General features: G+C 36.2%; 4 protein-coding genes across 6 annotated transcripts; 3 read left to right on the top strand and 1 right to left on the bottom strand.

The window, feature by feature from the left end:
* Nucleotides 1-4,420: 4,420 nt before the first annotated feature.
* LOC121797941 (zinc finger A20 and AN1 domain-containing stress-associated protein 6-like) lies at nt 4,421-5,288 on the bottom strand. The gene has a single exon (XM_042196722.1). It carries the CDS (start codon nt 5,043-5,045, stop codon nt 4,587-4,589), a length of 459 nt encoding a protein of 152 aa, XP_042052656.1. The 5' UTR covers nt 5,046-5,288; the 3' UTR covers nt 4,421-4,586.
* A 6,175-nt stretch (nt 5,289-11,463) lies between these two features.
* LOC121799905 (solute carrier family 35 member F2-like) lies at nt 11,464-13,761 on the top strand. Its single transcript, XM_042199422.1, has 11 exons — nt 11,464-11,596; nt 11,667-11,761; nt 11,886-11,943; nt 12,046-12,237; nt 12,559-12,635; nt 12,714-12,796; nt 12,861-12,912; nt 12,983-13,051; nt 13,336-13,422; nt 13,492-13,556; nt 13,652-13,761. Exons 1-11 carry the CDS (start codon nt 11,503-11,505, stop codon nt 13,740-13,742), a joined length of 963 nt encoding a protein of 320 aa, XP_042055356.1. The 5' UTR covers nt 11,464-11,502; the 3' UTR covers nt 13,743-13,761.
* A 1,931-nt stretch (nt 13,762-15,692) lies between these two features.
* Nucleotides 15,693-20,382, top strand: LOC121799070 (transcription initiation factor TFIID subunit 12-like). Of its 2 annotated transcripts, XM_042198393.1 has the most exons (9): nt 15,693-16,146; nt 16,311-16,463; nt 17,091-17,600; nt 18,006-18,080; nt 19,290-19,368; nt 19,440-19,504; nt 19,611-19,646; nt 19,816-19,989; nt 20,078-20,382. In XM_042198393.1, exons 1-8 carry the CDS (start codon nt 15,724-15,726, stop codon nt 19,957-19,959), a joined length of 1,485 nt encoding a protein of 494 aa, XP_042054327.1. In that variant the 5' UTR covers nt 15,693-15,723; the 3' UTR covers nt 19,960-19,989; nt 20,078-20,382. The 2 variants fall into 2 exon arrangements, with proteins under 2 accessions (XP_042054327.1, XP_042054329.1); XM_042198395.1 differs by lacking the exon at nt 18,006-18,080.
* A 1,521-nt stretch (nt 20,383-21,903) lies between these two features.
* LOC121801379 (uridine nucleosidase 1-like) lies at nt 21,904-25,743 on the top strand. 2 transcript variants are annotated; one of them, XM_042200860.1, is made up of 9 exons: nt 21,904-22,187; nt 23,588-23,703; nt 23,814-23,873; nt 24,464-24,646; nt 24,734-24,838; nt 24,955-25,051; nt 25,151-25,258; nt 25,338-25,473; nt 25,564-25,743. In XM_042200860.1, the coding sequence occupies exons 1-9, from the start codon at nt 22,112-22,114 to the stop codon at nt 25,670-25,672; spliced, it is 990 nt and encodes a 329-aa protein (XP_042056794.1). In that variant the 5' UTR covers nt 21,904-22,111; the 3' UTR covers nt 25,673-25,743. The 2 variants fall into 2 exon arrangements, with proteins under 2 accessions (XP_042056794.1, XP_042056795.1); XM_042200861.1 differs by having other exon boundaries at nt 22,179-22,301.
* Nucleotides 25,744-26,207: the final 464 nt, after the last annotated feature.

The following is a 26,207-nucleotide window of genomic DNA, read 5'->3' as shown; positions in this document are numbered from 1 at the left end:
CATATTATTTAGGGAATGAGAGAGTTTATACTTCTTTCATCATTTAAAATAGAGATTTCTGCAACGAGACGAGTTTTATAGTGAAATTGATATAGTATGAAACATAAATTGATAAACTATTTGAAATAGTATTAGTTGTATTGGATGGAATCCACGTCATTAATAATATAATATATGATAAAAAGGTTATCAAAATTTTAAAATGACTAATGAGTCAAAAGATAAATATTTGAACTTATTGTATTTAATAAGAGTAATGAAAACATGTACTCCCTTAGTCACAACTAGGTTGAGTCATATTTCTCAGATATCCTAGCTAAGTGGAGTCATTTCCTTTTTTAACAAAAAAAATAAAATATTCAATTAGTCTTACTTTATTCCATCATCTACTTTACTCTTTATTTGTATTTCGTACTTTATTCCTTATCTCCTACTTTTCAACACAATTTCTTAATCTTCGTATCCAAAAGTTTTGTCTCAACTTAGTTAGGACGGATGGACTAATATTTTTAAATTACAATGCAATAATTAAACATTTGTAAAACACTAAAACGTACTAATAAATGTAGAACATGTGATATGGGTGTAGCCTATAGGCAGGGGACTTGAAATTTGCAAATTTTACTTTTATTATTAATTTAATTAGCCTTGGTTATCTCATCTTCTTCTTCAACCGGCAACGGCAGCCATTTTTTTAAACTTTGTTCTGCAATTTCAAGTTTCAGCCCCTCCTTATTCAATCTTTTACATTTTAGACTTCAGATACAGTAATTTGGTGAGGACTAAAGACATTTTGTCAAACATTTTGAATTTTTTTGAAGTACAAAATATAAAAGAAAATATAATTTGGGGAGAGCTTAAGACCTTCCACCCTTGGATGTGTGTCTGCCACTGGTTATAGCGTGACACACTGGTTAGGTCATCCGCAACCTGTCACTTATCCATCCCTTAAATTACTATTCATGGGCCCCACTGTACTTTTTTACTTCATCTCTTAACTCTAGGACGGAACCTGCAACCCTCCATCTGTTATCCGTCCCTTAAATTACTATTCATTCAATTTCATTTTTTATTTTTATTTCCAACAAATTCAATTAATAAAAACACACTTCATTAAAAATAATAAAATTACAACATAAAATAAAAATACAACTTAGAATTCAAAAAAATAAAAAAAAACACATAATTAAAATCCTAAAAAATAAAAATTACATAATTTAAAATACAATTTTATAGAAAATAAAAAAAACTACTCTGCCGGCGAATCATCCCCTGAAGGCAGTGGAGGTGCACTGAAGCCACCTGGAGGCGGAATACCAAGTTGTCTTGCCATAAACTCAATTCCGGCAAGATAGGCTTGGTATTGGGGAGGCGTCATGCGAGAAGTGTCCGTCATTGTGGCTGTCATATACATGGACATTAGGGATTTCGAGGGTGCCCCCGAACCCGCCTGGCTTGATTCGGCTCGGCCCCACCTCCCTCTAGCCGCATTCGCCGCATTTCTCCCTTGCGGCCGACGGCGCCCAGGGGAGGACCCCCCGGCATCGTCTGTCGTGCCCTCAACCTCCTGCGAGGTAAACTCACCTGCGGTGCTGCCCGAACCGCCCTCACTAGACGAGTATTGGCCACCCGCCGTGTGCTTCGTGCGCTTCGAGGTCGAGCCCGAGCTGGACCTCACACCGCCGGCCCACCTTTCCTCGTCTTTGACGACCTCCCAAACATCGACATATTTGAATTGTTTGGCGGTGTCGTCGTAGTAGACTCGCAAAGCCGACCTCAGAATGTCGGCTCCCGTGGCTCCGCTTTGGTAAGGAGCCGTTTCACTCTTGTAGATGGCGCAAAATTTTTTGACCTCTCTGTCAACTCGGTCAAAGTGAGCGCGGAGCATCTTATATGTGCGGCGGCGGGACCCCTTCGGCTTAATCTCGTGGTAGGCCTCGGTGACCTTTTCCTAGAAGCACTTCCGTGGTTGTTGATTCCCGACGATGGGATCGTAGGAGACGCTGATCCAGGCGTTGTACACCGCCAACGTTTCTTTGGGGCCGTACGGATGCCGGCCTAGATCCTCCTCCTCCTCGTCCACCTCCACCCTGGAGCTTCCACCGCCTCGGCCTTCTTCCGGAGTGGGTTCAACGGAATAATCCTCTCGAATCTGGGATAATCCATGCGAATATCTCGGGGCGGAGGGACGGGCGTATGTATCCACATCAAAATGGGGTGGTTGGTACCCCCGACGTCGACGAACCCTGGGTGCCCGGCGTCGACGAACCAGAATCACCACCTAGGACATTGTACATGCCCCCCAGTCGCCGAACGCGTTGATGTCGAACCCGCCGGAGCCGCCACCGCCAGAGTTTCCGTCGCCGGACATTTTGTGTTGAGAGGTTAGATGAAAATTGGAGAAGAAATGGAGATGATTTGAGAAGAATAGATGTGTATTTGTGTGTGAAATGAGGTTGAATTAGGAATATTTATAGACTAAAAAAATTAAAAAAAAAAAGGAAAAACGGTAATATTACCATTTTTTTATTTTTTTTATTTAATTCGAATTGTTTTTTAAAAAATAATTTATTGCATCAGCGTGACGATGCCCACTCGCGGTCCGGCGAGTGGACGTCACGCATGGCGCCGGAGCGTGCCACGTCGGCTTGGCTCGTGGCGAGACGTCTCGCCATTCGTCACGGTGGGACAGAACGCAGAGCGGGTTTGGGACGAGACGGAGCGCTGCAACGCGTCACGCCGCCGTCTCGTCTCTTAGTGACGGGCCACCCGTGTGACGCGTTGCGAGTGGCCTTAGGCCATCCACTACGCTGTCTCTATACCGTCTCTTAAACTACTATTTGAGGGGTCCACTGTACTTTTTTACTCAATCCCTTAACTAAGGGACGGAACCTGCAACCATCCGTCCCTTAACCGTCCCTTAAACCGTCCCTTAAATTACTATTCATTCAATTTCATTTTTTTATTTTTATTTCCAACTCAATTCAATTAAAACAAACACACTTCATTAAAAAACACACAACATAAAAAAAATTACAAATTAAAATTTTAAAAAATAAAAAAAATTGTGTGTGAAATGAGGATGAATTAAGAGTATTTATAGAGTAAAAAAATTAATTAAAAAATAAAAAAAAAAAGAAGAAGAAAAAATTGGATATAAACTGTAGACTAAAGTCTCAATTAGGTCCTTAACATATTGCGTTTTTTTTATTTTGGTCCAAAATATTATCTTTTGAATTATTCGGTCTCTCACATTTGAAATCGGATCACATTTGGTCTATTTTGGACGGTTCTGTCAAATGTTTGACGGTTTTAATTACCATGTCACAAATCCGTAACTAATCCGTCACTAACTGGGAGAAACTGATCCGTCACTAATTCGTCACTACGTACACATGCATAAAATTAGTATTTGTAAAGTATATAAATATAGGTATTTACTTTATTAGACTTTATAATTAAATGAAAGTGTATATAATTGTTTACTTATAGAAAAAGAGTCAAATTTTATTAGGCTACATATAGAAACATGTAAATACGTGTCCGTCGATTTTCAACAATAAAAAGTAGAAGTACTACTTTTTGATACCACTTACTATTCTATATTTTAGTTAGTTAATATATTAGTATTTAATTATCATTATTCTAATAATAGTACTTTCATGCCTCAATTTCTTCCTAATTTATGTAACTTACACGTAAATGACTAAAATGATAATTAGTGACGGATTAGTGACATGTTAGTGACGGATTTGTGATAGATTTGTGACGGATTAGTGACGGATCAGTTTCTCTTTGATAGTGACGGATTTGTGACCCGGTAATTAAAACCGTCAAAAATTTGACGGAACCGTCCAAAATGGACCAAATGTGATCCGATTTCAAATGTGAGGGACCGAATAATTCAAAAGATAATGTTTTGGACCAAAATAAAAAAAAACGCAATATGTTAAGGACCAAATTAGGACTTTACTCTAAACGGTAATATTACCGTTTACAATTTTTTTTAATTTTTTTTTTAAATTCGGATTTTTTTAAAAAAAGATTTATTGCGTTAGCGCTTAACGATGCCCGCTCGCGGGCCCGCGAGTGGGCGTCACGCATGGTGCAGGGGCGCACCACGTTGCGTGGCGAGACAGCCCGTCTCTTGTCTCGCAGGGACGGGTCGGTGTGCCGCAACGCGTCGCTCGAGCGTTCAGTCTCTCCGCGACGGAACGATGGCGTGGATGGCCTTCATGAAATCAACGATCCACTGACACTGATCTGATAGACTTTTCACCCTCTTTTATTTTTTTCTCATACCACTATATGTACGAATGTACGATACCAGCTTCTTTTTTAAAAAATAGATAGTTTTGTTATTAAACGTAAATTCAAATCATCAATAGCTGGAAATTAAACTGGTGATGAAGCGTAAATGTTAAACGAAATCATAGTAAATTTAAGAAAATGCAAAAATTATACACATCGAATTCACTACAACGGCGGCCAAATCTAAACGGAAGGATCGATCGATCTGCTTAACTTGAATTCACCATCCATTCATCCACACACAGAAAATGAAAAATCAAATCTAAGCTTCATCATCATATCCTCTCCAATTTCTCCGCTTTGACCAGCGGATTGGCCTTCGCAATGGCCTCCCTCCCCACCGACTTGAAATCGAAGCTGCACGCGTGCTTCTCGGGGTACCTGTGTGTCCCGCAGAACGTCACCCCGCAGCGGCACCGGAATCCGGTCAACCCGACCTTCTTCCTGCACGCCGAGCACCTGTTCGCCGCCGCCGGCGCAGCCTGGATCTGAGCCTTCTCAGGGAGGGAGATCGATACAGCCGCCGCCGCGTGATGCGCCGGAGCGGAAGATCCTCCGCCGCCGGTGGTCAACGGGGCGGGGAAGACGGAGGTGGAATCGGCGGAGTTCTCGAGGCAGAGATCGTGATAGCACTTGGAGCAGAAATTCTGGGTGGCTGGACTGCCGAAGAAGCCGCAGTTGTTGGCGCAGAGGCGGTGGCCTTCGGGAGATTGGAATCCGTGCTCTTCGGCCATGGCTTATTTTTTCCCCTTTCCAACACACAAAACGGAGATATGGATTATAGAATTGATGAGGTTAGTAGGGATTAAATATGGGTGAATGATCTGGGAAGAGCAAAAAAGGAGGATGAATTTGGAATGGGAAGGTCCTCCAGTTTTTGCCCTTTACAGAGTTTTTAATCAGCAAGGAAAGCAAAATGTGAAAGAGGGATAAATGAAGAAGGGAATGGGGTCCAGAAAATTACTGCTTTTTTGGACGGCCCGCCTTCTTTTTTGTTTTTGTTTCTACTGCTATCTATCTATATTCAATTTATTATGTCATTTCATTTACGAAAATATCTTAACAAACTCTGTCACCATTTTATATTTATCCACCCTCGGGAATGTTTTTTTTTTCTTTATTATTTTGGGGCTTGAGAAACTGATTTTACTAGACCATTTTTTATTCAAATTACTGTTGGTTATAAGAAGCCACATATCTAAAATATTTTAGGGTAGCGATAAATGTATATAATTGAAATTTATAAAATATTTTACATTAAAAATGAATTTATAAACATTAATTGATTTAAATAAACTTTATACTAATCATTTTGCAACACTTTGAATTTTTATTTTATTTTAACTTAAATATTTTTAAATTTAAGAAATATAATATTTTTTTTATTAAATATTTTATAATTAATTCGAATCAAGCTCCAAAACATGATTCATTTTACATAAATTTTCTGTATTACTTCTTTCTTATTGCTACTTATAATATAATACAATAAATAACAAAATTAATTTTTAATAAAATTTAAGAATATTATATACATGTATAATTTATGTACAATGTTATAGCTTCTCTAACGGTTATTGGTAAATTGAAAAAATATGTTTTTTATTAAAATAAATATTAATTTTTTTCTATTCATGTTTCTTAAAATATAAACTTACTATTTTAAGAAATGAACCTCAAAATTCACTAATTCCAATTCAATTACTCCCTCAGTCCCAAAAAAATTGAGTCGTATTCTTTTTTAGTCCGTCCCAACAAAGTTGAGTCATTTCTTTTTTAACAAAAGACAAAACATCTAATCACTCTTACTTTATTCCATCATTTACTTTACTCTCTCTTATATTTCCTTTTTTTATCTCTCCTATTTATTTAATATAAATTCTTAATCTCCGAGTCCAAAAGTTTTGTCTCAACTTTCTTGGGACGGATGGAGTACTACTTTTTCTCTTCCTCTCTTTTACTTTACTCATTTTCTTCTCTTCATATTTCTTACTTTACCAATTTTGTATTAAAACTATGTAATTTCCAAAGTTTTTCTTTTTAAGAAACAGATCAAGTATTTGTTAAAAATAATGAATTCCAAGAGAATAAAATAAACAAAAAAATATAAATAAAAATAATTGCTTTATTTAGTTTTTGTGTGATGAAGATGGTACCTTCACCAAAATGAACAAAAAGTAATTTCTCAAATGCACTTCCCATTGCAAAAAGATGTTTTATGAAAAAAAAAGATAAATATAGTTTATCTTGATGTGCTTTTCTATCTTTATGAAATAAAGATAATTTTATAAATTATAATATTTCTATTTAATCTAATAAAATTTAAATCAATTTATTATTCCATTTGTCCCTACAAAGTATGAATATTCGAATTTTGAAAAAAAAATTCTCTAAAGATGTGGGATTCATTATCCACTAACAATAATTTAATTAACTTTTCTCTCTATATCTCTCTTACTTTACCCATTATCCATTAAAATTCATGTCAAACCAAATATTCATATTTTTCAGGGACAGAGGGAGTATATTATTTCATGACTAAAGTTTCCGTTAAATATTATCAAATACTTCCTCCATCCCAACCTTAGTATATCCAGCGGCGGACGTAGGACTTTAATATTGTGGTGTCCGAACTACTTAGGGCTGGCAAATCGTGCGGATTGGGTCGTTATCGGGTCAACCTGATAATGACCCAATCCAATAAGGCATAACCTGAACCCGACCTGTTAAGGAAACTGTAAATCCGAACACGAACCCGACTTGCTACCTTCAAATCCGAACACGACCCGCACCCGACACGAACCCGTTATCGACATGATATAATATGGGTTGACACGACACGATAACAACCCGAACATGATATTACACGATTAAAATCTAATATTACACGATTAAACCTTAATTTTTAACCTAATTTACACAATTAAAATTCATTTTATACTATTTAAACCTAATTTATAAGAAATTAAAAAAGTAAAGTAATATATATATTTTTAAATAATAATAAAAATAATAATATTATTTCTTAATGGGTTACCCGTATCCGACCCGCATCCGACCCGAACCCAACCCGAAATTATCGGGTTCTTAATGGGTCAACCCGATAAGGACACGGATCCAATAAGACTTGACCCAACCCAATAATTTCGTGCGGATTCGTGTCAGATTATCGTGTCGTGTCGAAAATTGCCAGCCCTAGAACTACTGTTAACAATTTTTGTATATAAAATTTTCACTGTCAACACGATAGAAATAATTCCGATTTGAACAATACATAGTTTGAGATAGAGATGATAATTTAAAAATGAGCAATAGATATTAAAGATATACTCCCTCCGTCCCATTAAATATGAAACATTTTGTTTTGGCACGAAATTTTATGTAGTGTTATTTTGTGAGATACTCCCTCCGCCCCACAAAGATTGTCCCATTTTTCCATTTCCCTCCGTCCCACAAAATTTATCTCATTTCACTTTTTACCATTTTTGGCAGTGAACCTCATATTCCACTAACACATTCCTACTCACATTTAATTATAAAACTAATATATAAAAGTAGAATTCACATTCCACTAACCTTTTCAACCCACTTTTAATTAAATTTCCTAAAACCCTTGCCCGGTCAAAGTGAGACAATCTTTGTGGGACGGAGGGAGTAATGAATGGATAGTAAAGTAAAAGTGGGAAAAAGTAGAGAGAGTGTTGTTTCCATTTTAGAAACGTTTCATTTTTAATAGGACAATCAAAAAAAGAAAACGTTTAATTTCTAATGAGACAAATGGAGTATATAGTAATAATAGTGTGGGTATCGAAATAATTGAATAATGAGTGAACTGCACCAAATGACCATAACTTTTGCACTTGTTGCACCAATGACCCTTAACAAAAAAATAGTACCCGAGGGGCCTAACAAAATATACAATCACAAAAGAAGTTTTTTCGGACGATAACACCCTCAGGCCCTTAAAGGGCATTCTCGTCAAATTAACACTCCAGGCTGACATCGCCTTGCCATGCAACCTGCTGCATGTATTGTCACACTGACACATCAAGAGGATATGACTTAAAGGATTATTTTCTCTCTCTTAAAATAATGTGCCATTTTACTAATTAGATATCCAAAATCAATATGTGGGCTTCACTTATGGAACGACATAATAGTGTAAATTTTATTGAGGAATATTAGTATTTTCGAGAGAAATAAAATAGTACGAATAAATTAATGCAACCTTTTATCCTTTTATCGAAGGGGTTTATGGGAAAAAGGTTTTTTCTGGAGGAAAAGGAAATTATTCGATAAACGTGAAATAAAGTTCATTATATTGGAGAACAAATAAATTTTCATTGTGCTATTAAGAAATTAAATAAGAAAAATAAAAGATTATCTAACTGGATGCATAAATTTAATTGAAAATACATCCCTCTTTTATGGTCATGCTTAATGCCAAATGATTTGTTTAACTAGTTAAATACCAAATGCACTTAATGCCAAAGACACTAGACCTATGGAAAAAATTATTAACTGAAAATAATAGGTGATATTTAATATTATTAGCTTTGTGCGGATATCGCTAAAATAAAATGGCACACATCTTGATGAAGCTTAATTTTGTCCAACTTTACGTCCATTTGCTTGAGTAAACTATTCATGATCAAAACATTTTCTCCAATATTACAGGGAGCAAAAAATCTCATATTGCATTTTTTTATTCGATGGAATATTATGTTTTATATATTTATCTCGAGTCTTTATTTCATGCATGGCTTAGTTAAATCACCATCATTTGTAGCTTTATGGCAATATAATTAACCTTCATAAAAATAGCATATGAAGATAACTCGTGCGAAGAATAATTTAAGAAATGTTTTGATGTTTTTGGTAAATATCACAAATAGCATATGAAGATAACGTGCGAAGAATAATTTAAGAAAGGTTTTGATGTTTTCGGTAAATATAACTTTTTTCATGCACACTCATCAAATTGAGAGAGATAAATATTCACACAAACTCATCATAGGAAATCTGCACCAAATATAATGATTTGACAAAACTTTCCAGGTATGCAAAGTAGGTGTGCAGGTTTGGCGATCATCAGACGAGAATGCCCTTCAATCCATTTGGACATTTTCGTCCGAAAAATGGCTAAAAAAACATCGTTTGTGATTGTATATTTTGTTAGGCCCTCTGGTGCTATTTTTTATAGGGGTAACTGGTGCAACAAGTGCAAAAGTTAGGGTTATTTGGTGCAGTTCACTCTTGAATAATATATTTATTAAAAATAAAAACGTAACTCTAAAAATTAAGTTTACTAATATTATATAGAGGGAACTACAAAAATGGTTCCTGAACTATGAGTTTATCTTGCCGTAGTCACTGGACTTTAAAAATATCTCCAGTAGTCTATGCACAATTGGTCCTTTTGCACTGTTTTCTCCAGAAAATGCCCTTTTTGGGAGCTGGACAATTTGGTCTTTTTACATTTTTAACTTTTTCAATATGATAATATTTCAATGATGTACTAAATTTGATATTATTTCAAAATTTATTTTCTTCCTCCTTTGTCATCCTTCACTTTATTTCTTTATTTCAATATTAGATTTTATTTTATAAAATTAAATTTAAACTTTAGATTTTTAAATATCAATAAATTATTTTAATTAAAATTATTAATTTATGCAAGGGAAGATGTGTATTTTCTGCAAAATGGTTATTACTATATGAGATGTGATCAAATGGAAACTCTAAATATTGTACAAACTCCAAACTATAATCTGGACCGTTAGAAAATGTCAACAGATGACAAAATACCAGCAATTAAAAATGTCAACACAATGTCAATGGTTGATGTTGTTTTGACATTTTTTGTTGCTATTATTTTGTCATATGTTGATATTTTCTAACGGTCCAGATTATAGTTTGGAGTTTGTACAATATTTAGAGTTTGCATTTTAACACTACCAATACTATATAATACTTTCCTCGTCCCATAGAATAGACTGAATTTCTTTTTTTATCTATCGTATAGAAATAGTCTATATTCATTTATGGAAATTATTTCTCCTTCTCTTTTATCCTACTATCACTTATGAGCCTCATCATTCACTTACATTATTTCAACTACTCCCTCGTTCCCCTCAAGATGTCCATATTCTTGAGTGGCACGGGATTTTAGGAGTCAATAGGTGTGGTAAGTAGAGATAAACATGTAATTGAATATTTTAATGAGGACATAGGAGATAGGGATTTATTTTCAAATATAGAAAGTGGACATCTTGGGTGGGATAAACTAAAAAGGAAAGATGAACATCTTGAATGAGACGGAGGATAGTACTCCCTTCGTCTGCCATTAGGTGTCCCGGTCACTTTTGCATACTCGTTTTATAAAAATGATAATAAATGGTTAAAGTGAAGAAATGGTAAAGTAAGAGAGAGAATAATGTTGAGAAGAGTCTTCTTAATATTATTCTCTCTCTTACTTTACCATTTCTTTACTTTAACTATTTATTACTCTCTCCGTCCCGATTTAGCAGTCTCAGTTACTTTTGAGCACTTGTTTTATAAAAATGATAGTAAATAATTAAAGTGGAGAAATGGTAAAATAATAAAGAGAATAGTGTAGATAAAAGTCTTCTCTACATTATTCACTCTTACTTTACCAACTAAATATTAAAATTGTGTCAACTAATTATTCTATTTTCATATAACGAAGGGAGTATTCATTTTACTCATGAGCCAATTTTAAATGACCCGTAAAATTTAATAATGTACATATAAATTGATAAACATGTATATCGTAGTCAATAATGTATATGTAATCTACTGTAAATCCATTTGGATGAATTTGATATAATTTTATTTTGAGTATTTACAAGTTCCAATGTAGTGGTATGTTGTCAATATTGCGAAAGAAGTAGTTGAACGATATATCAATATTATCCCTTTTGGTCATTGGGTGTAGTTGGAAGATGAATTAGCTTGTCGTCGATTTGTTTATATTTAGAAGCCCAACAAAGTAACTAACCTCAAATGAGTAGGAATTTTAATTTAGGTATTGGGTTGACTCAGTAGTTGGCAAAAGAGTTAGTATTTCACCTAATTTAAAGAGTTGCAGATTAAATTAATGATCCCGTTTTTGTTTTAGATATCATTGATGAAATATAAAGTGGATCCCAAAGGCAGGAAGAAGAAGCCATGTCGCGAACGTTGCAGCTGATATTTTTAGGACAGTTGGTTTCTCTCGATTTGGCCGTGGTCAGCTTCACGGTATCTTTGATCACTAATCAAGGTAGTAATTAATTAATTTGGTGTTAATTCTCTAGAAAAGTCAAATAAGTAGTGATGTGTTAATGGTGAAGGTGTGGATGCGCCAATGAGTGTGTCGTTCTTTTCATATTTGGCTCTGGCTGCCGTGTACGGTAGCGTATTGGTGTGGCGCCGGCAGAAACTACGGGTTTGAAATTTGATTTTTTTTTAAAAAAAAAAATATAAAAAACCTTCAATTGTTAGTATATAGAATCTTATGTTTTGGTATTAGCGTATTGGTGAGACTCGGATTCGGTTGAGTTGGGACACAGGTATCGTGGTACTGGTATGTTTGTCTTGCATTTGTTGATGTGCAGGGGAACTATCTAGGTATGTAATTAAAATGCTGGTTTGATTCTTTCACATCTTCACTTGTCCTAGAAATAGGATAAGAATTTTGAAAATTCATTTTTCATTTTTGATGTGTTGCAGTCACTAAAGCTTATCAGTATACATCAATCACAAGCGTGACTTTGCTGGATTGCTGCACCATCGCGTGGGCGATTCTTCTGACGTGGATGTTCTTGGGCACTCGCTATGTCATCTCGCACTTCTTGGGAGTAAGCCTTTCCCTGCTTGGCCTTGCTCTCGTCGTTCTCTCTGATTATGATCCGACTGCTCAAGGTCGCATTTTCTCATCATCATATATATATAGTGTAGTGATAATCTGGTGACTGCATCTTTCCTATAAACTTCAAACTATGATATGGAGCGTTAGATTTCAAGAATTGATGTCAACAGATGACAAATAACGTCAACAGAATATGTCAACCGATTGATGTTTTGTTAACATTATTTGTCATCTATTGACATCAAATCTTGGAATCTAACGGTTCAGATCATAGTTTGAAATTTGTACAATATATAGAGTTTGCATTGATTACATTCTTATGAATATTGATTTTCAATCAGAGATAATAATTATATTTAATCAATATTTTACAGATGCTTCAGAACCTCTGTTAGGGGATATTCTCGTGATTGCAGGAACTTTATTTCTTGCAATGAGCAATGTCGGCATGGTTGGTGTACTGAAAAAGTCATGTTCTTCTTCTTCGTCTTCTTCTCTAGTCCGTCAAATGATTGGATGTGTGGTGCAGGAGCTATGTGTGAAGAAGAAAGACCGCATTGAAGTTATGGCGATGATTGGTGTGTTTGGCATGCTCATCACTGGATCATGGATGTATCCTTCTATTTCCAATGAAGCAAGAATAATGCTCTACTTCCTTCCTTGACTTTTTTTATAGGGCTACATATGAGAGGAAGAGCCTTGGCTCAATCACTTGGTCTCCTCGACTAGTAAGCACTCACACTTTTGGAATTATATTACATTTACTTCTTGGGTTAACAAAGTCTCCCCCATTTGCAGGTATATTCATATGTTGGTTGCACAATAGCAAGCTTTACATTCTGCACACTGGGGCCTCTTGTTTTAAAGGTCATTCTTTCATTAATTAACCAATCATTAAATTTGTTTCTCGTGAGGTGTGATCAATTGCAAACTTTCTTAAGTTGCTAACTCTGTTAACTCATAAACGCAGTGTATTAAAAATGTTAACACATAATTTTGTTGATATTTTATTATGTTGACATTATGTGTTAACATTTTAATGTTATCATGTTGACATTTTTAATACATTACATTGATGAGTTCGCAGAGTTAGCAACTTAAAAAATTAGCAATATAACGCACCCATGTCTCTTATATTATCAAATCTACAGATGAGTGGAGCCACATTGTTCAATTTGTCTCTACTCACATCTGATATGTGGGTTCTACTAATCAGAATCTTCATATACAAGCAACAGGTTTTTTTGATTTTCAACACCTTGCTTTGATTTTGTGTTGGCACCAACAAACTAATCTGCTTAATTCAGGTTAAGTGGCTCTACTATCCAGCTTATGCACTTGTCATTTTGGGAATTTTCATCTACTTGACAAAGTATGTCTTCCCATTCTTAATCTTTCTGCAATTTGATTACTAGTACTAGATTGTCTCACCATATTCATAACCTTGACTTGTACTCATTAATATAGGGGAAGTGATGAAGCCACAGACGTTGTGGATGACGACTATTGTATTGTCGAGGAACAAAATCCACATTTTAGAGATGGCAATCAATCTTAGTAGAAAAACTTTCTAAATATGATCAATTGAGAATATTTGATTTAGCAAGATGATGAATCACATTAAATGAACTTATATGTATTATGCTGAAGAAGGACGTATGGTGATACTCTACAAATCACGCAATGAAAAACTAGTCTCCCTCCATCCCACAAAAATATAAACATTTGGAACAATATAGAAATTAATGCACAATTGGTAAACTAAAAGAGATAGAAAGAAAAAGTAATTATAACATTATTAGTGAAGAATGTGGACAGAAAGAAGTTACAAAAAATAGGATATATTTTTAGCAACTGATCAAACTCAGGCAGTTCCAGAAATGTAGAGAAAGGATGCAGTAGGATAGGACAGTCAACCACCACAACTCGTTTCCCACAAGTCCTCAACCACTCAACATACCGTCTCTGCCAATCCTGCAGCGGATCACGCCCTCCTACAACCACCAAACTAGGCGGAAGGCTGAGGCCAGTCACATCTCCGCCACACACATTAGCCGCATGGTGGCAGTGACGGAACCAGGAATTCGAATAAGCCGGTGCTAAACTTTAAATAATACTACTCCATTTGTTCCATTAAAAATAAAATGTTTTCATTTTCGGATTGTCCCACTAAAAATGAAACGTTTCATAAAAAAGAAATAACATTATCTCTACTTTTTTTCATCTCTCTTACTTTATTCTCTATCCTTTTTTTTTGGTTTGACCATTCCGAACCCACTTTCGGTGGAATCGGATTAATCCTGCTCGACCAGACTGGCAAATTAAGGCCGAAAGTCTCCCAGCGGGTTGTGAACTCACAAAACAACACTACATAAAATCATGTGCCGAAATGCACATCTTTCTTACTTTATTAACTCACAAAACAACAATACATAAAATCTTGTACTGAAAAACAAACGTTTCATATTTAATGGGACGAAAAGAGTAATAAATAATAATAATAATAATAATAATAATAAATAAATAAATAAATAAAAGTTCAATAAATATATATTATCAAATTCATACACATCATAGAACATAAATTACAACACAAATATATAACTAATTATTTTCAGAATCCATAAAAACAAATTATAATTCATATATTAATTTCATAATTACTAAAATTGGAGTATTTCTGAATCAGATCGTTAAATAAAGTTCAGAGCCTCAACTTAAAAAAAAATTTATTCAAATTAATTGAAAAATTAGTCGTTACTTTAATTAGATTTGACTAGAAAATAAGTTTATATTACTAAAAAGGCGGAAGTATATAAATGGTATTATAGCCCAAAATTAAAATGTAGCCCAACAATCAAATAAATAGCCCAAAACTATTAGGCCCAAGTCTTCTCTTCTTCATTTTTCAATTTTCAGATTCAGAGTATCGGCGACGCTCAAGTCTGAAGACTCTGAACGGCTGGAGTGCAGGCCCTCTCTGGGGCGGAGGACAGACGTGTAAGGGGTAATCTGCATTTGGTTCCGGCTAAGCCCCCGCTGGCGCGGGGGCTTGGCACTATGTAGTTCCGTCGCTGCATGGTGGTCTCTATCGGTTAACAGACTAAATTAGGACCAGTCACATCTCTGCAAACCTTTTATTACGGTTATAAATCAGTTAACCGACTAACAATCGGTTTTAACCGATCAGTTAATAGACTAACTGATTAGCAAGTCAGTTCGATTACATAAAAAATTTAATCGATTAACCAATTAATTGAACAACCAAATCGACCAGATGAACCAGCCCTACTTTCAACAAATACCTCATTTTCTCATGAATTGCAATTTGTAGCAATAAATTCCCTTTTGATAACATTTTTGTTTTTGTGAGCGTGGAAAATGGTGAATCCAAATTCATTTTACAACTAGTCAAATTAATTTAATAAGTAAATACTAAAACAAAAAATATTTATAATAAAAATATTGAAACTGTAATTCCCCCCTTTTATATGTTTGCCTTCACTCACCTCCGTCGCAATTTCCCCCCTTTCGATTCAATGGATCAAACGCCTTCCACTCCTCAACCCACCGACCCGCCGCCGCCGTCGCAAACTACAACCGCCACCTCTTCCGTCACATCCGCCGCCCCAGCAAACACCACCACCACCATTACCACTTCATTCACATCTTCAAACCCCACGCCATCCCTAAAACCTCCTGCCGCGACACAATCTAGCAATTCCCAAACAAGGCCGCCGTTTAACACCCGGCCATGGCAGCAGCCGCCCTACTCTCACTTCTCCCTCCCGTCTCCGCCCATGCCTGCTTCTTCCGCCTCAATATCCTCTTCGATTTCCGCTCCGCCACCGCCTCGCCCTGGAATGGCGATCGGAGTCCCTGCTCATAGCCCCTCCACCGGCCCCCCTTCGCCTGCCTCGTTCTCCTCACACACTCCTCCCGCTTACGCTCAGCAGCCTCAGGTTTAATTCCTGCTTATTTGTTAAACATTGAATTACTTTTACCTAGGGCTCCAACGCAATGTATTTTCCCCCTTTTCATACTTTGCGGTGTTCAATTGATCATGCCACTATTTTGTTTATGCAATTGGGGAATTTGGTGATTATCGGCCTTGTTTGTACTACAGATAAGGCAGCCGGTGCAAGGAATGGGAATGACGGGTGCACTGGGCGCCTCGTCTTCAATGCGTCCCGCAGGCGTGTCTTCGAATCAGCTGAGGCCTTCACAGTCATCTCTTAGACCGCAATCGAGCCCGACGAACCAGTCTCCTGCTGCACAGGTCGCTAACATACTCTGTCATTGGTAGTGATAGAGAAAAGAAACTGATTATATTCTATTTTATGATGCCTGATTATTTACTAGTACAAGATAAATAATGTTTCTACTATGCTCTGGACAACTTATCCTTATTGTTTGTTGTGTGTAATTGTTGTTCTTGAAAACTTCACGCCTTGTGCAGCTTTTGCTTGAGGTTTGCTTTACTAATGTGTTTTGCACAACCCTTGTGACTTGGGAATTTTTGTATTTGTAGGTCAAATCTTCTGTTCTGCTTATATTTTGCTTGTGTTGTTGGCATTGTGTAATGAGAGATATTGTGTTTTGCAATAGAGTGGCTCCTGTGATGGCAAAGGCTCTTGTACCAATTGAATGACTTGTGTATGCTCCACCTTCTACTCATATGTCTCGTCTCTTTTGCTTTGAAAAGTTTCTGTTTTGAATTGTATGCGACTTTGTTATTTCAGCCGTGTGTAATGCTTGGTAATGTTGTATCAGTGCTGATTGATTGAAGCTTGCCATCTCCAGAATTTTTTATTCGTGACAGAACCAAAATGTGTGTTGATTGAAGCTTTCAAATTAAAAATAAACCATGCTCATTGCCTCGTACATTGTTATTGGTTTGTATCAGAATTTTCAAGGACATGGCATGCTCAGAGTTTCCTCACTTGGATCTCCTGGGGTACTATCACCGAGTAGTTCTCAAAGTCCACAGACCCAGAACCAGCCATGGCTGTCTTCTGGAACCCAAGGAAAACCTCCTCTACCAACCCCGTCTCTTCGGCCTCAGACAAGCCCTCAATCATTTCAACCGAGATCCCACATTACGCAGCAGCATCACCATCACATGCCTACTACCCCGCAACAACAGACAATTGGTTCCGGCCAGCAGTCCCCACAACCATCAGCCTCAGGCCAGGCGCAGGATCATTTTAACCAACAATTTCCTCCCCCCCGATCCATTACTCATCAACAACAGATGAGCAGGGGACCAGGAATTGGAACCCAAAGGCCACCTCTTGGCATGAACGTGTCTGGTGCATCACACCCTGGAGCCCTCTATAAACCTGCCACTGCAGATACTGAAGAATCTTCCAACAGGATTTTAAGTAAGCGCAGCATTCAGGAGCTTGTAAATCAGGTAAAGACGTCTGTCCTGATTTCTGTTTTTTTATTCATGCTTGTGGTCATCCAAATTATTTGATGTTGTATGTAATGACTCTTGCTACTTAAGGTTCTGTGGTACGTCTGATTTGTTTTCTAGTGCTGTATGGTTCATATTATTAATTCTAGGAACTTGCTCTTGTTCTCTTCTTTAAATATGATATTTGTCTGTCATGTCTCTACTTCTGCATCCTAATGGATTATGCATCAATGAATTAAATTCTGTTTGTTGGTTATTCAATTTTTTGTGTGGGTCTACTGAGTGTGTTTTTAAAAACTACTCCATTTCGTTATATTATTGAGTCATCCACTGAGCAGCCTGTGGTCAGCATTATGTATCAAAATACTGCTGAGTAAGTTGTTCCCTCCTTCAATTCTCCAGATTGATCCATCTGAAAAATTAGATCCTGAAGTTGAAGACATTCTAGTTGACATTGCCGAGGACTTTGTGGAATCAGTAAGTTGGAAACTTCAGATTTATACCGGCTTCTCAGTTCTCACTAATACCAAACTACATTACAATTTACTAGCTAATAGAATGTTGTAAACTTCTACTAGTAACTAGTATATAACCCTGGAAATATTTTCTTTCTGCATGTCTTATGTGAACCTGTCAGATGAACTTGTTTTTTTTTGTTGTCAGTCACACATTGCTCATTTATTACTCTTAGCTTTCAAATGTTTGAGATGTCTAGACTGTTCATTTTTTTGTTAAGGTATGCAATTTTTTTATTAGAATACCATGCCAGTAAAATTTAGCAATGTTATCAATCTTGTATGGCGGCTTATGGCGGTTTGCCTAAAAACCGCCACAGGGATACGGCGTATTAGTATGGCGGATATGACGGTCAAAAAATAAATAAATAAAATAATACTTATATATTTATATATAATTAAAATATTAAAAAATATTAAAAATATACCATCTAAAACACTTTAAACAATTAATAAAGCATAATATACCACTCTAACCACCATGTTTCTTGCATAATGCCTTATTCCTAAATGCAGTACACACGCAATGTTGTCAAATGTTGGATATGGCGGTGCTATGGCAGCGACATGGTGCTATGGCGTTTCCACCACCGAACGCCATGCCATAGCGTCATGGCGCCGCCATATCCGCTATTTGATAACATTGAAATTTAGTACTCTTAGAATATTCAGCCTCATATACGTTTACATACTACTCCTTCCGTCTCCCATTAATTGAAGCTGTTTGACTCGACTCGGGGTTTTAAGAAATGTAGTGGAAAGTGGGTTGAAAAAGTTAGTGGAATGTGGGTCATACTTTTATATATTAGTTTTGTAATAAAATGTGAGTGAGATAAGTTAGGGGAATGTGGGTCCATTACCAAAATTAGTCAACAGTAAGGGTGTTGTGGACGGAGGGAGTATTTATTTCTTTTTTTTGTTTGGGGGGGGTGTCTAAAATTTGGGGTTGTTTGCTTGTGCATAACAAAATGGCATTAGAGGGAACTGACGCTGGTCTTCATATTTTCATCTCATGGCAAGGTCTTGTTCACTTTGGGGTCTTATCTATTGTTACTGCTCAAGAAGTATCGTTTTATGACACAAAAGTCAAAACACAATTCATGAACCATTGTTGTGTAACTTAGATTTGCTCTCATTCCTTTTTCATTCTTATTTGAATGCTAAATAACAGATTACAACATTTGGTTGCTTGTTGGCGAAACACCGAAAATCTTCCACTTTAGAAGCAAAAGACATACTCCTGCATCTGGGTTAGTTTTCATGTGTACTTTTTAAGTTCCTTCTCAGGGAGTACTAAAATTCTATTTGTATCTGGAATCAGAAAGAAATTGGAATATGGCTCTCCCTGGGTTCGGCGGAGATGAGATAAGGATGTTCAAGAAACCAGTAAGATTTAGTATATAATTTAGTTTCTATAAGTGTAAATTGGTCTTTAGTTGTATGTTCAGTACAAAAGGTTGATTGTTTTCTAACATACTACATCTGTCCCCAGCATGTCAATGAGCTACACAGGGAGAGGCTTGCTGCTGTAAGTTTTTTGCATCTTTATTTTCATGTTTACAGTTTACTGCATGAAAGTGTCACCATAATTCTATAATTAGCAGTAGAGTGAATGCGTCGAGACTGATACTAAATGTGGTAATCGTTTTATTTTGTGATTTGTTGAACTTTCTATGTGCTGGTTCTTCTCTTTGCAGGTAAAAAAGTCAATGTCAGCTGCTGAAACCATATTCAGTAAGAACACAAGCGGAGCATCCGGGAGTGCAAAAGGTCATCTGTCAAAAGGACCTGCCAATACCATTAGCTCTCCTCCAAATCCTAAAATACGTGAAGCTGCATGAGAAATTACCGGAGCCAAAGTTTGTCGTTTGGTATTACCCTAACGGAAATAGTATAGCTGAAGCTTTATTATCTGTTATATTATCATGTTACAGAATGAATTCTGTTTGGCTTATGCAGGTCAGTTGGGGCAGAGATATGTTGTGCTTGTAACCCTGTGAATTTGAAAAACAGGAACAGCAAATGAAGAAAAAAACAATGCTCAGAGGAAGAAATGTTACTTTGAAAGGAGTAAGGTTTCTTTTTTGTCAATTATGAAAAGAGCATTTTGTAAATTTGTACTCCAATATGTAGGTAGGCATGAGTAAGGAATTGTGGGATTAGGTTTTTATGTCAAATATTGGTAAATGGTCGCCACAGCCGCATGAGAACCTATACTCATATAGTATTTTTGATGATATTTGTCTAGTTTCGATTTTGTTGATTTCATTCCACTATGAATTTAATACTATTAGAAGCCACATATGAAGTTTATATAAAAAAAATGGAACATTTTAATCCTCCTTTTACTGTTTGTGCCACTTACATGGGTCGTTTTTTAATTATCCTTGGGTGGGCATAGGATTTATTCTGGTTTCTTTAAAAGAAAAAAGAGACTTTGTTTATAATTAGAAATATTCAAGTGCATACACGTGAACGGAGTGTTTTAAATTTGCTCTTATCTGTTAAAATTGATCGACAAAAAGATACGTAACAGCCTATTTCTCTTGACCCACATGCCTTACTATTTTACACAATTGGAATTGGAATTGGAATTGCAATTGCAATTGCAATTTACCAAATTCAGTCTACATTCCTCAAAGTTAGGCCGTTGAATGCGACCATACATATTTTTCGTGCGAAAAGCCAATTGACAATGCCTCACTATTCCACCAATTAAATCGTTCAATTCATATAGAATTTTCAAATTCTCTAATATAGCTAATTTGTTAAAAATATTTTTATAAACGTATTATTTAGTTATAAAATTACAAATATATTCCTAAATATTTTCAAAATTGTTGAAATTCCCCATCCAACAACATTTTAGAGCATCCACAATTGGGAGACTCGTCTTATCCCTCTAGCCATACATCCCTCCGTTAAATCATCTCCCCTCTTTTGTAATAGATCAATCATCTAGCCATGCATCTCACATTAATTTGCATTATTCATTATTTTAACATAGAGTTTTGAATTTTGAATCTGGAGTAAGAAGATTAAAAAACTACCCCGCCAGGCATCATGCTCAGGGCGATGAGTAGAGCACGTTCCGCCCACCATTCCCAATACCCACCCCCAATCCCGTCGCTCGCCCCTACAACGAATGGTGCCGCCTCCGTGGCATAACCCCTATCCCATTGTGGATGCTCTTGTTTATGTAGTTGTAGGCCACTGTTACGGATTCAATATCCCATATCGGTTGTGAGAACAACTTGAGTGAAGTATATAGACTAAATGAGTTGTCTTTCCTAACACGAGAGTCTTTAGGGTTGAGTTCTTCCGTTTGATCCGTATCATTGGTGCTTTCAATGGAAACTCAAACGGCTCAGAATTGTGGCCAGACAACGAATTCGTCGTGACCAAGTACCTTTGGGACGGACTCGGAGTGATGCCCATATACGTGGAGATTATTAAACCAACTAAATAACAGATCTCCTTATTGATCTCATCATCAAACCCCCAATTCCTACTTCAATTCTTTGTGCTTCGATTTTATAAAATTGATCATTTATTTAGATGATGTAACCAGCCCAAGCCTAAATTAAATTGTTTTTTTCAGGAAAAACGACTGTACGCATTGTAGAGACAACGGAATTATTAAACACAAATTTCTAGGCCACAAAGTTTTATAAACAAGAAGCATAAAATCGAATAACCAGAAAAGCTAATCAGAAACTGCCACATGTCCCAACAACATATAAATAAAGAATTGTTTTCATATGAATAATGGATCACATGGCGTTACGAATAATGATACGTTTCTAATCTACACACCCTCAGAATTACAGCTGACTCTTTAGCTGTGCATTTTATCTTTTTTTTTTTCTTATTATACTTTTCAATTGCGAGATCTTCCAAATCCTTAACGCTTATATATAATCTCCAAGTTTTATTCAGAGATTTCACTTTTCAATTTTATAGTTTCAATCGAATCCGCCAAAAACAGTGGTGATGTCGAGCGTGATTTCTGGAAATTGCTGTTCGACGAAGCGTGAAAAGCTTATCATTGACACCGATCCCGGCATTGGTTAGATTCTCAGCCCCGCTACTGTTTGATTCTGCTATTCGATGCCTTTTTGTCGATGTTGTGCGTCTTCCAAATGTGGCATCTTTCCAGTCGTATCTGAGTTCGGATTTTGAGGTTCAAACAATTAGTATCAAACTTCTTTTTGATTGCATTGATCCAATTGAATCTGTGTGTGTCAGTGTGTGTGTGTGAGAGAGAGAGAGAGGTCCAATTCGCCTTTGCAAAAGGTGAACTGACTGATACTGAGAGATAGATAGAACTCTATGTGGATGTAGGGTAGATCAAATCTATCTGATGGAAGATATTTGTACCAGCAGTTTAAAACATTCCATCTTTTTGCCCAATCTTTTCCTGCTAATTCAATTTTGAGATGTTAACCCTAATTATTTATCTCTACTTTAAGTAAATTTAAATTGAGAGACAATCTCTTCACAATTCTGCTTTCCAGCGCACTAATCTGTTATATCTTTCAGTGTTCTCTTGGTGATGTTTGGTTTCCTAAGATAAAATAGTAGCAACATATAATCTAGGATTAAGCTGTGAGATTATTTTAGTTTGGGGGTTGACTATGACCAATTATCACATGATTATCCATTTAGGTAGTGTTCGGTTTTCAAGATAAAATCATACTCCCTCCGTCCCACTAAATATGCAACATTTGCTTTTCGGCACGGGATTTTATGTAGTGTTGTTTTGTGAGTTAATGAAGAGAGAGTAAAGTAAGAGAGAAAATAAAGTAGAGAGAGTATTGTTTCCATTTTTAGAAACGTTTCATTTTTAATGGGACAGACCAAAAAGGAAAATGTTTCATTTCTAATGGGACAGAGGGAGTACTAAGATGTAATTAAGGATTGAGTGGTGAGATTATTTTAGTCATAGGGGTTGAGCTATGACTAACTATCCCATGATTATCCATCATTGAGTTGTGTAATTGAATCTCATGAACCAAACACACTACATATTTAATCCCGGGATACAATCTTGCAAACCAAACACTCTCATTGAGTCGTGGGATTCAATCTCATGAACCAAACACACTGCATATTTAATCTCAAGATACAATCTTGCATATTGAACAACAACTCATTATGATATTGAGTTTTAGTTGATTTAGGCCTGCACATGTATAGATTATAGCATACGGCTCATGTCAAGCAGTTAGATATTGGTCTATGTTGTGCGAGCACAACTTCACAAGTATGTATAACAATCAGACCTTTGTTTTAATTTCTGAAATTCAAGCTTCCTCTTCTTAAGTAAGTAGGGGGATCATGGAGAATGCACACTTATTTATGTAAAAGGTCCAAGATTCAGATGGTTCTTTAATTTGAGCGCTCGACGGCTTGCTGCCTACTGAACTGTAACAGTGTTGTAACAAAGGATGTTATATTGAATTTCAGATGATAGCATGGCGATAATAATGGCATTTCAGTCACCTGAATTGGATATATTAGGATTAACAACAGTATTTGGCAATGTCAATACAGAGGCTGCAACCCATAATGCATTGCTTCTGGTATGTCCCATCATGGGTTTAGGGTCATTATCCTTCTTGGGTGTATGCTTAAGTACCTTATGTTTTGGACGTGTTCGTGACCGATAACTATTTGTTGTGCAAAATGATAGTGTGAGATTGCCGGACGTTCAGATGTTCCAGTTGCAGAGGGTAGTTTTGAGCCATTAAAGGTAAAATATGGCTTCATTTTTATGTGATTCAGTGATTTACCATCTTAGTATCAAATTCACAATATTTGAGGTTTCATTTTGCATTTTTATTTAATAGTAGCTACTTTGAATGTGTTACTGTTTGAATTCAATTCCCCCCCCCCCCCCCATCACGCTACATCTTTAAGTGTTGTTTATTTTTTCTCTTACTTGACATGTAGTCTCTTATACCATTTGGTCTTAAGCTAATTTGAGGTTAGAACAGCCAAAATCCTAAACGCGGAGCTGAGACTGGGATTGATGCCATATATTACTTTATTATTCATGTTTAAGAAAGCTCAAATGGAACGGGACTGTCTTGTGACCAAGTAGTTAGTGTGGAACTGTTTAGTACACGTCTGTTTTCCTGAAGCTCTCTGTTGGGAAAAGGTGGGGTGTCAGCCTCCATTTTACAACTATATCTCGTGTAACATAAATTGACTCAATATCTGTGACTGTCATACTCTGTGAATTGCCAGTGATCACCGATTCACAAAGTATGCTTTGATGTTATTTTTTATATTAATGTTATAATATGCTCAACAGCCTGACCATAATGAAATCTGATTCAGAGAGGAAAGCCACGCATTGCTGACTTTGTCCATGGATCAGATGGATTGGGGAACATTTTCCTCGATCCTCCCCAATCTGGGAAATGTGACAAATCTGCGCCTGAATTTTTGGTCGATAAGGTTTCTGAATTTCCTGGTGAAGTCTCTATACTTGCTTTGGGACCTCTAACAAATATTGCTTTGGTAAGCGATCTATTTGTCATTGATCCACGAATGTTCTGATCGGCTCAATGGTACTTTATAAGCAAGTCTTCTTTTTCCTCTATTTAGGCTATAAAAAGGGACTCGTCGTTTGCTAGTAAAATTAAGAGACTGGTGATACTTGGTGGAGCTTTCTTTGCATTAGGAAATGTTAATCCCGCTGCTGAGGCAAATGTATGTAATCAGCTCCTTTTATTATTTGTTTATAAAGGCTAATGTGGAATCGAGTTATTTTGATGTATGTAAATTCTGTCTTCTATTTATTTGATTTGCTCCTATGTGATTAACAGATATATGGAGATCCAGAAGCAGCAGATGTTGTGTTCACTTCTGGGGCTAATATCGATGTTGTTGGCATAAACATCACAACGCAAGTCAAACTGACAGGTTCCGATACCTCTCTAAATATCAACTAAAGCTCCAACTATCTCACTGTTCCATTATATACTATACAAGTAACATCCCATTTGAACATCTCGTCTTCAGACATGCACCTTGAAGAGCTAAGGAAGTCGAGTGGAAGGCATGCACAACTTATATGCGATATGTGCAAGTTTTACCGCGACTGGCATGTTAAATCTGATGGAGTTTACGGTAATCCTTCAGTTATAGCACACAAATTAGAATTCATAATTGAGTTTCCTTCTGACATCAGAAATTCATTTTTACACAGGAATTTTCCTGCATGATCCTGTTAGTTTCGTTGCACTAGTGAGACCTGATCTTTTTACATTCAAGAAGGGAGTTGTAAGGGTCGAGACACAGGGCATCTGCGTCGGCCATACCATAATGGATCAAGGACTAAAGAAGTACGTCGCCTCTTTGTTCTTTGTTTTTTTGCAACTTAAAAATGCATTCTTTGTGAGGTTATCTGATTGTGTCGAAATTATTGAACGCAGCTGGAATACGAGCAACCCATGGACGGAGTTCTCCCCCGTGTCTGTGGCGTGGACAGTTAATATTGAAGGAGTTCTGAACTATGTAAATGAAATTTTAGTGAAGCCCTAGCTCTTAACATCAATATTTTGTTGTACATTGTGCCAATTTATTGCTATTTGAAAAACTCTTGAACGCAGGAATTCATTTCCAGTGCTGCTGCAACTTTATAATCTTGATTTTTATTTTCCAAACATGTTCTCTCTCAGGTGTAAAGTAAATATCCTTTAACATGATTTTTGCTAATTTTTTACACTCATTTTCCTCAAGTGTGAATTAGAGATGCCTATTAATGGCTGCACGCTTACTGCACTTAGGGATGAAAATATTTTAGTTTTAGATGTTAAAATTTTTAATCTATAAGTAGTAGTACTTCAGAATTAGTTTTAATCTTTCCTCAATTGTTCATTTTAGGGTTGGCAATTATGAATCCGCATGAAAGTAATGAATTTGGGTCGATCTTTATTGAGTTTGTGTCCTTATTGAGTTGACCTATTAAAAGTCGATAAATTTGGTTGAGTTAGGGTTGGATACGGATAATCCATTAAGAAATAATATTATTATTTTTATTATTTATTTTTTTAAAAAATACTTTGCTTTAGTTATT

This window comes from Salvia splendens, chromosome 4, assembly GCF_004379255.2.
Source record: "Salvia splendens isolate huo1 chromosome 4, SspV2, whole genome shotgun sequence".
In the NCBI taxonomy this organism is placed as follows: Eukaryota; Viridiplantae; Streptophyta; class Magnoliopsida; order Lamiales; family Lamiaceae; genus Salvia; species Salvia splendens.
This window is presented reverse-complemented; position numbering and strand designations above follow the sequence as displayed.

Excerpts from the sequence above, each read along its gene's own strand:
- LOC121797941 (XM_042196722.1), bottom strand. The coding sequence starts at position 5,045 with ATGGCCGAAGAGCACGGATTCCAATCTCCCGAAGGCCACCGCCTCTGC.
- LOC121799905 (XM_042199422.1), top strand. The coding sequence starts at position 11,503 with ATGTCGCGAACGTTGCAGCTGATATTTTTAGGACAGTTGGTTTCTCTC. Across the intron at positions 12,238-12,558 it reads TTATGATCCGACTGCTCAAG|ATGCTTCAGAACCTCTGTTA; the intron begins GTCGCATTTTCT and ends AATATTTTACAG. Across the intron at positions 13,557-13,651 it reads ATTTTCATCTACTTGACAAA|GGGAAGTGATGAAGCCACAG; the intron begins GTATGTCTTCCC and ends TCATTAATATAG.
- LOC121799070 (XM_042198393.1), top strand. The coding sequence starts at position 15,724 with ATGGATCAAACGCCTTCCACTCCTCAACCCACCGACCCGCCGCCGCCG. Across the intron at positions 16,464-17,090 it reads ACCAGTCTCCTGCTGCACAG|AATTTTCAAGGACATGGCAT; the intron begins GTCGCTAACATA and ends GGTTTGTATCAG. Across the intron at positions 18,081-19,289 it reads CCGAGGACTTTGTGGAATCA|ATTACAACATTTGGTTGCTT; the intron begins GTAAGTTGGAAA and ends GCTAAATAACAG.
- LOC121801379 (XM_042200860.1), top strand. The coding sequence starts at position 22,112 with ATGTCGAGCGTGATTTCTGGAAATTGCTGTTCGACGAAGCGTGAAAAG. Across the intron at positions 24,647-24,733 it reads CTCTAACAAATATTGCTTTG|GCTATAAAAAGGGACTCGTC; the intron begins GTAAGCGATCTA and ends TCCTCTATTTAG. Across the intron at positions 25,474-25,563 it reads ATGGATCAAGGACTAAAGAA|CTGGAATACGAGCAACCCAT; the intron begins GTACGTCGCCTC and ends TATTGAACGCAG.